The following is an 8,530-nucleotide window of genomic DNA, read 5'->3' as shown; positions in this document are numbered from 1 at the left end:
GGGGGGGGGTCAGCAGGACAAAGGTTAAAAGGGCAGTGTGCTGAGATGCCTGGGAGAAACTGCGCAGGGCATCCTGAGGGCGAGGGGCTAAGGTGGGCTAGGGGGAAAACAAGGAGGATTCAGTGGGGTTTTGGAGAGGGACCAGTTGTTCTGGGGCTGGTAGAGCTCAGGGGAGGGACGCTTCAGAGTCAGCAGTGGATGAGACGACTGGAGAAGGGGGAAGGGCTGTGAGAGTGAGGTTTGTCATTTTTAAGCAATTGTCCAGAGCGTCCCTAACCAACGGTTCCCAACAAAACACCCCCATGATGAGCTGTGGATTAGATTGTGCTCAATAGCATTTTCAGTGACTAATATTGGGAAGTAAATCACCAGCTCCTTCTTCCTAGTCTGGAAGCTCCGCTATTGTCTGCTCAGTAGCTCAGCAGCACATGAGCCTCCACAGACAGAGAGGTGGTAGCTGTGCTTGGTGTGTATTGGCTGGGAATTGAACTTGGGTTTCCCCTGTGGAAGGCAAGCATTGCACCACTGAGTCACCAGTGTCTTGAGGAGCAGGTTTAGAAGGTTAATAAAATCTAACGCTTTATGGAGTGCTCACCACAGACTAGGCACTGTTCTGCAGATGCTTAACAGCTATTAGTGCATCTAGTCCTCTTGACAACTCCATGAAGACTTCTGACTTTCATTAATGGATGTTTGCTGCTGTTTCTTTTCATTTAGAGTTGAGCCCCATCAAGCAAGCAGAGGTCCTGAAAGCTTTGTTCTATCCACTCTACTTTGAGAAGGCAGCTCTTTCTCGGTCATATTTTGAGTGCCTTCCAACCTAAGGGACTCATCTTCAGACACTATATCAGATAATGTACCACTGTTATTCATAAGATTTCCAGTGGCTAACCTTCCAGACGTGGCCCACCTACCCCTTCTTCCTCATCTATCTTAGTCTGGAAGCTCGGCTGAAACATGTCCATCATGGGAGACCCTGCTGATAATACAGATGACATAGCTTCCAGCATCACAGCAACACCCAAGCTATCACAGTTATGACAAAGTGACAGACAAGTGGTAGCCATGCAGACTACACGTCCATTTTACAGGAGAGGCCACTGTGGCTCTCAGATTGACCCACACACTAGTAGATGGGAGACTCAGGACCTGGATCCTGGCAGTGAGGTTGCAGGGCTCTGCTGGGTGTTGAGTTTGAGTTATGTGGTGAGTGGAAGTTTTGAGTATAATAAAATACTTTCTTCTCATTGAAACACCCTGGTAAGCTGGGTGGGGAAGGCAAGATGGAGTTAACCTTTCTCTTCAGACTCCAGGTTCCGCACCTTTGCGTGTCACCTCTCCCAACCTCTTCTGGTACAGGGACCACCTTGGCTGCACCCACTACCAGGGTACTACTGCCCGGACCCCTCCTAAGATCCTGAGACCCACACTCTTGTCCATCCCTCCCCCCCTCATCCGGCATCCCAGGTCTCAGGTCTCCCAGGGTGTTCTCACTCGCTGGGCTCAGTCCCGCTCGCACGCCCCCACCTCATTCCCTGGAGGTCATCAGGGGTCATGCTGCCTCCTCCCCTGCCCCGCAGAGGTACTGATGTTCGAGACGGAGGACTTGGTACTACGCAAGAACGTGAAGAACGTGGTGCTGTGCTTGCTGGAGCTGGGCCGTCGGGCCTGGCGCTTCGGCGTCGCGGCGCCCACCTTGGTACAGTTGGAGGAGGAGATCGACGAGGAGCTGCGGCAGGAGCTGGCGCTGCCCCCACCGGACCCGCCGCCGCCCAAGCCGCCCGTGCGCCGGGCCTGCCACTTCCACAACCTGGACCAGATGGTGAGCCACATGCCCTCTTCTTGAGCGCAGTTCCGGCCCTAATATGAATTCGGTGTGTGGCTTTAAGGTGCCACAACCTCAATCACGGGTAGTCATGACTTTGCCGCCTTCCGCGTTGTTAATACAACCCCCCATATAATCCACACAAGCTCTGTGCAAAACAGGCTCTGGAGTCCTGGGTCAAGTCTTAGTTCCACTGCTTTACAGCTGTGACGTGGAGCAAATTGTTTAACCTTTCTGTGCCTCAGTTTCCTCATCCGTAAGGTGGGAATGGTGGTAGCACCAACCCTCTGTAGCTGCTGTAAATATTCAATGAGTCAATGAATCTGAGGGCTTCAACAATGTCTGCCACGGAGGCCGGGCTTCATTGAACCCATTTACACTACTGAGGAACCGGAAGCTTAGGGTAGTGTCTTAACCTGCCCAAGGCATATGATGCAGTAAGGTAAGCCGCCAACCCAGCAAGCCTTTCAGCTTGCACGTACGTGGTGCACCTTTTTCCTTAACCACTCCACGGCTTCCTTTAGCTGATCTGTCCATGAGGATGCTGGGACCTAGCCAACACAATGAAAGGCCTGATTCTCCCTGGAACTTTGGAAGTCTTCTCTCCCACCCTCGTTCTAAATCTCTAGCACCGACCTTAAGAGAAGCCTTGCGTGGGATGGGCAGTCCCCCTTGTTGTATGAGCAGTGTGGGGAGGAACCTGGAGGCTGGGCAGAGGGGAGGCTGAGCCCTCTGCCTCCTCCCTGCAGGTACAGAGTCTCATGAGTCACTGCACATGCCCAGTTCAGTTTCCCATGGTCAAGGTGTCCGAGGGGAAATACCGTGTCGGGGACTCTAACACCCTCATCTTCATCCGGGTAAGTCCCAGGTTTGGGGGTGGAAGGGTTTCCATGTCAACAGAATAGGGGCCTTGTACAAGCCTGTAGGCAAGGACAGAAGTCACCATTCATCTTCAATTAGCAGGCCCTGAGAATCTCTTCTTCTAGGATAAATTTCAGGAAATAAATCCATCCCCTCCTCCAATCAGCCAGTCAGGACCACCACCTTAGCCTAATGGAGATGTCTCCAGGCAGAAGAGGGGCATAGAGCAGGGTACGTTCACTATTGCATTCCCCTACACCCCGCCCACGGAGTCCTGGTGTGGAACTATGGGTTGGAATCAACTCAACGGCACTTAACAACAACAAAACCCCCCACCCACAGGCTTGATCAGAGCAAAGTGCCTGAGAGCCCCAAGTTTGTCTTTAGCCATGCAGAAACCATAGCCCGCCTCTCACATGCCTGGCTTCGTGCATCCTGCAGAGCGCGAAGGAGAAGTACAGGTCTGCAGTGTGCCTCCCACTACCCAACCCCCAATACCAGCAGAGGGTCTGGTCTGTAGCCACAGGTGTGGCCAGCAGCTCAGAGGTGTGGCCAAACCAGCTCCCTGGGTCCTCCCCCATCCCTGGAACCAAAGTCCTGTGAAATAGGTAAAGGCAAGGAATTGTGGTCCTACACCCTAGAGGCAAACCCAGTGTTAGTTAGGGCCACTTCTAATAAAGCATGTGTTGACTGAGGCAAATGCCTTTACAAGGAAGGGGGAGAAGGCCAGTGCTCTGGGATCCAGTTACACAATGCTCGTGAGATCCCTTGCCTAGTTGTAGGGCAACTTTCTCTTTGTCACCTCTCCTCTACCCCTGACAACTTGTGTTATCCAATGCCAGATGTGGACAAGATGGAGCCTGTAAGACATGTGGCTTCTAAGCGATACCTGTGTACAAGGGGCAGTGGGCAGGTCAATGGATGGGACATCTCTTAGTGGGTATGAGAAGCCTGTCCTTAACCTCACCCTCACCTCCTGCAGATCCTCCGGAACCACGTGATGGTGCGTATAGGTGGTGGCTGGGACACACTCAGCCACTACCTGGACAAACATGACCCCTGCCGGTGCACATCCCTCTGTAAGTCTGAGATTTCCCTCCCTGTGGTTGGACAGGGGTAACTGGGTTGGTAGGGAAGTTGGAAAAAGCTGCTCTTTGGTAGGACATTGGTGAAACTTAACTCTAGAAGAGGTTTCTCCCAGGCAGTTGAAAAGGTGGGAAATAAGGGCAGGAAGTGTTTAAAGAGATGAATGCAGTAATATATACTGAAAGGCACAGGCCCGTGCGACAGCTGGGCTGTCATGGAGCAATTATAGACACAAGGTGGCGCCAAATATAGACACAAGGTGGCGCCAAATACATTCATTTGGTCCGGTTTTAGGGGTCCACTCCTGGAGTTGCTCTGTGTAAGATCAGCACTGGACTTCCAACCACAAGGTTGGCAGTTCAAACCCACCAGCCTCTCCTTGGAAACCCTATACAGGTTCACTATGAGTTAGAAACGACTCCAAAGCACTTAGCAACAACATGGTGGCCCCAAGCCTGGCTTGGAGGGATCTTTAGTTCTTGTATAATCTCCATCAGCATCTCATGCCACCCCAAAGAATCTTGCAATCTAAGTGAAAGTAGTAGATCTGTAATATAAACTCAGCTTTAAAACAAGTCCTCAAGTCTGACCATGTGACCACATGATCCTTAAGCTACTCCTATAGGAAATTTTGACACTGCCACTGTAGGTCCTATTTTATTTAATGGGGGACAAAGGGGATGGTATGTCAAGGGAAAGGGCAATGGGGCATATCTACAGGATATTAACCCTCCCTCCTCTTCTCTCTCTGGGGGACTGTGTTGGTAGCACACAAGCCAGGAAGCTTCCCGAAGTCCCCAGCCCCACCGGTGCAACACGAAGTGAGGGTGCAGGATGGGCCCTCGCAGCTCCAGCCCACGATGACCATCAGTCGCTCCCAGAGCCCACTGCCCCCTGTGGACTGGAAGACATATACCTCTTCAGGCCGAAAGCTGACGCTACCTACTTCTTCTTCCCCCAGCCCCTGTAATGAACGGGGAGCAGGGATGGGGGTCCTCAGAGATACGGCAACACCCTTGAGGTACAGGGAGGGATAGGGCAGGGCATTTTCATAGGCCATGCACCCCACCTCACAATAAAAGGGAGTAGGACTCACAGCAGGGATCCCCACTACAAGACTTCAGGGATTCAAACCAAAAAGGCACCAGTTCCTTTGCGATCACTTAGTTACTTCATATCCCCTCCCACTGCACATGGGAAGAGGTTGGGACCCAGAAAAGGGCCAGGACTTACCTAAGACCATTCTGCCATTTTGTAGTACAGCAGAGACTGAAAGACACTCCTTCCCCCAGGGCTGGTAGCCTCTGGTTGTGGGATCTGCAGCTACCCTGGGCCTGGACCAGGCTTCCTTCTCTGTGCTACTCAGGGAGCTGACATAAAGAATGCTCAGGCAGTGATGGGTGGAGAGGGGGCACCTCCTTCAGTAGAAGTGAAAGCTAGGATTTCACCTTTGGTGTTCTCGTTGGGGAGAAGACCATCCCTTCCCAGTGCAGGGGACTGGACTAGGTGACCCTGTTGGCCTTATAATTCTCCCTTTCAGGTGCCAGGAGAGGCTGCTCACCCCATCTCGGAGGCAGCTGCCAGCTGAGGACAATCCACCCAGCCTCCAGTCCTCATCCACCCACAGGGGCCAAGACGCGCAGTTCAGCTCCTTGGGGAGGAGGGAGGACAGGCACCTTTCTGAGTTCCAAAGAGGGAGAACTCGTATCTCTTGGGCCCATGAAGAGATAAACAGTCAGGGAACCCGTGGCAGGACTCCCACCCCCCGGAGACTCCAATCCCCTGAAGTGACCACCAAAGGGACACCAGCAAGAGGACCATCTCCCCTGCCTCGTTCTTCCAGCCCAATCAAGACCCTGAGCATCAAGCAGCCACCTCAGGGTGAGGCTCCGGGGGCTTCCCTCCAGTACAGGGAATCAGGAACCATCTGTTCTCCATCCCCTGATAGAGGGTCCACCAAGATCCCCATCCAGTGGCTCTCTTCCTGTCCTCCCACTCCAGGAAGCAGCTTTCCAGGTGCTGCAAGTGCAGTCCCCATGACAGAACTGGAGGGAGGTCCCAGCCTACTGAGGGCCTTGGCTGGGGACAGACACCTGACTGGGTCTAGACATGGGGACTACTCTGTGAAGTGGGAACAAAGGGACCAGAAGTTAGACACCCGAGTTACATCAGAAGCAGGAGAGCCCCGGGGACGGAGTCCTTGGGAGTGGGAAGGAGGGAACACGCTTCAGCCCCTGTACAGGACCAAGGAACAAGCCATCAACCATAGCCCTGAAGAGATTTTGGCCAACATGAAGCTGTTGGACTCAGGGGGTGCTGGTGGTCCCCGGGGCACTGGGCCTGGGGCTATCCCTCGTAGTGGAGTTTATGTCCCCAGCCTGGGTGGACGCTGGCCAGAGCCTGGGGGCCCTTATGACAAAGTCATTCAAGAATTGGCACAGGGTCCCCTACCCCTCCTTAAAGTAGACCTGGGAGCCTGGGGGGCATCCCCTACAGGATCTCGTAAGCCAAATGTTACTCTAAACTCAGGAAGCCCAAAAGGGGAGCTGGGAGTCAAAGAGGGTGGGCCAAGGCCTAAAACAACCCTGAGTGATGAAGGCACTTTGATAGGGACTGTGCCACCTCAAGGACAGGACTGTCCATCCCATACTCGATCTACCAGCCTGGAGGTCCCCAAACCTTTGCCCTTAGACCCCAATTCTGACAAAGCTAAGGCATGTGCAAGCAAGGGCAAGAGAACACTCCGGAAGCCTCAGAGAGTCCCGTCTATCTATAAGCTGAAGCTGAGGCCCAGAATTCGACCCCGGAGGGATCACAGGCCTGAGAAGCAGCCTTCACGAATCCCCAAGCCGCTGGCCTACCTCCACCTGGGTCCAGCCAGGACACCCACTAGGTGCAGGCTGTCAAGGGCAACACTGGGCAGCAAAGGAGAGGAGGCATCCCCGGTGGATGGGGCCTTTGAGGGGGAAAAGGAAGCTGAAGGAAAGGAAAAGCAAGAATCCATCACTGTTTTGGAGAGCAGCCCTCGATCTCCTGAGGACCTGAGATCTCAGCAGCTTGACCAAACCGCACACCCACCTGAGGAGGAGACCTGGGTCTAAGGAGAGACTTTCTCATCCCCAAGCTGTGGACGTGAAGGTCAAATGAAATACAAAGGATGCTCACATCAGATTCCCAGCTGCAGGGACAGGAAGGCCCCTTACTTACATACAGCGCTTTGGCTAGGAAGGGGATGGAAGCCAAATACAGACTCAATCTGTTCAGATGAACAAAGGAGAAAACCATCACCCCATCCCAACTCCTTAGGTGAGAGGTGGTAGGGTCGTCTGTGGTCTTTTCTTACTTCCTCCACCAAGGCAGCTCCCCAACCTCCTGTCTCTTGGCCTTTGGCCATACCTAACTCAGTTTCCATGACTCATACAAGTTATTTAAAATATGTGGGTCTCATTAGCCCCCACCTTCTTGAGTCCTGTACTCTAAGATGTGGTCATGCAGGAAGGTGTCACTTCAGATGTTGTCACCACATTAGAGGGAAAGGAAGTGAAGGTGAGGAGGTTGGAGGTGGGGAGCCCCTCTTCTCTCATCACTCAGCCAACCTTGGGAGACAAACCATCTTTCCTAGAAGTGGCTGGTATGTCAGCCCATGAAAGGGGCAAGGATGGCCCCACCACACAGTCCTGCAGCCCATCCCCACCCAGCACTTCACAACTTTGCTCTTGGTTTGGGGACCACTCAGAATCAAGATAAATAAATGGGGACGAGCATTCTTAACATTCACATCCATGACGTTAGAACCAAGAGACTCAAAGGCTCAGCCATGAGTAGAAAGGAGAAGGCAGGGAAACTCAGACAGATTCAGTTGTGAAAGCTTTCCAGAGAAAGTGACCGGGAGAAGGTAGCCCCCTTTCTCCTCCACCCCCCATGGTTTAATTAATGGGAGGAGGTTAAGTCCTGAGACAGATTCTTCCCCATAGTTCTCTGGATGACCTGGGCTTTAGGACTCAGTACCTTATCCTCCTCCCCTCCTTCTACAGGAGGGCTTAGCCAGCAGACCCTGGGGTCCCCACCCCCATCAGGAACAGAGCTGACACTTTAGTACAGAAACAAGGGAAACACTCCCTGATTTTTAATCTGACTTCCAACAACAGCGCGATGGGTGCCACACACACTTCCAGACCCTGTGGTGGGAAACCCCGGGGGATGGGGGGCAGGGGGGAAGGACAGAGACTCAGAATGGGGGTGGAGGGAATCTGAAATCAAAGACCTGGGGTGAAGCGGAGGAGGTGTGGGGGCCGGGCAGGCAATACATTCCAGTGGCTCCCACAGGGGCAGCCAGAGGCCTGGGTCCCCTACTCCCCCTCAGGTGCCTCAGAGCTGAGGGTGACAGGGCAGGCAGCAAGAAGCTGCCATACTTCACCTGGTCCCCAAGTGAACCAAGGGATGGGAGTGCAGAGGACGAAATGGGGCAGGCCCTCTTCTTTACCCTCCCAGCCACTCAGGTGTGGGGAAGGGGAGCCGTCGCCTGTGTTTCAGAAGGAGGCTCCAAGAGGGCAGGTTACTTGCCCAAAGTCATACAGCACAGCAGAGACTAGGACCTGGGGGCTCTGGGCTGTACTTCTCCCATGGGTGAGGAAATAGGGATCAACTAGGGAACAGAAAAGATTTCCTCCCACACTGGATCTGAGCTACATTCCCCACGCATGACTCCCTCACCAGACTCCTCTCCATTACCACACAGGGCTACCCGATTTCCTGGTC

At 53.4% G+C, this 8,530-nt stretch overlaps 1 protein-coding gene across 1 annotated transcript in view; it reads left to right on the top strand.

The window, feature by feature from the left end:
- GAS2L2 (growth arrest-specific 2 like 2) overlaps nt 1-6,873 on the top strand; it is a 7,840-nt gene extending 967 nt beyond the window's left edge. The window contains exons 2-6 of the mRNA XM_006832334.1: nt 1,581-1,822; nt 2,575-2,682; nt 3,669-3,765; nt 4,541-4,793; nt 5,313-6,873. Of these exons, the coding sequence (XP_006832397.1) occupies nt 1,581-1,822; nt 2,575-2,682; nt 3,669-3,765; nt 4,541-4,793; nt 5,313-6,873 (2,261 nt within the window). The remainder of the gene's footprint in view (nt 1-1,580; nt 1,823-2,574; nt 2,683-3,668; nt 3,766-4,540; nt 4,794-5,312) is intronic.
- Nucleotides 6,874-8,530: the final 1,657 nt, after the last annotated feature.

Source organism: Chrysochloris asiatica, unplaced genomic scaffold (genome assembly GCF_000296735.1).
Source record: "Chrysochloris asiatica unplaced genomic scaffold, ChrAsi1.0 scaffold00007, whole genome shotgun sequence".
NCBI lineage: Eukaryota > Metazoa > Chordata > Mammalia > Afrosoricida > Chrysochloridae > Chrysochloris > Chrysochloris asiatica.
This window is presented reverse-complemented; position numbering and strand designations above follow the sequence as displayed.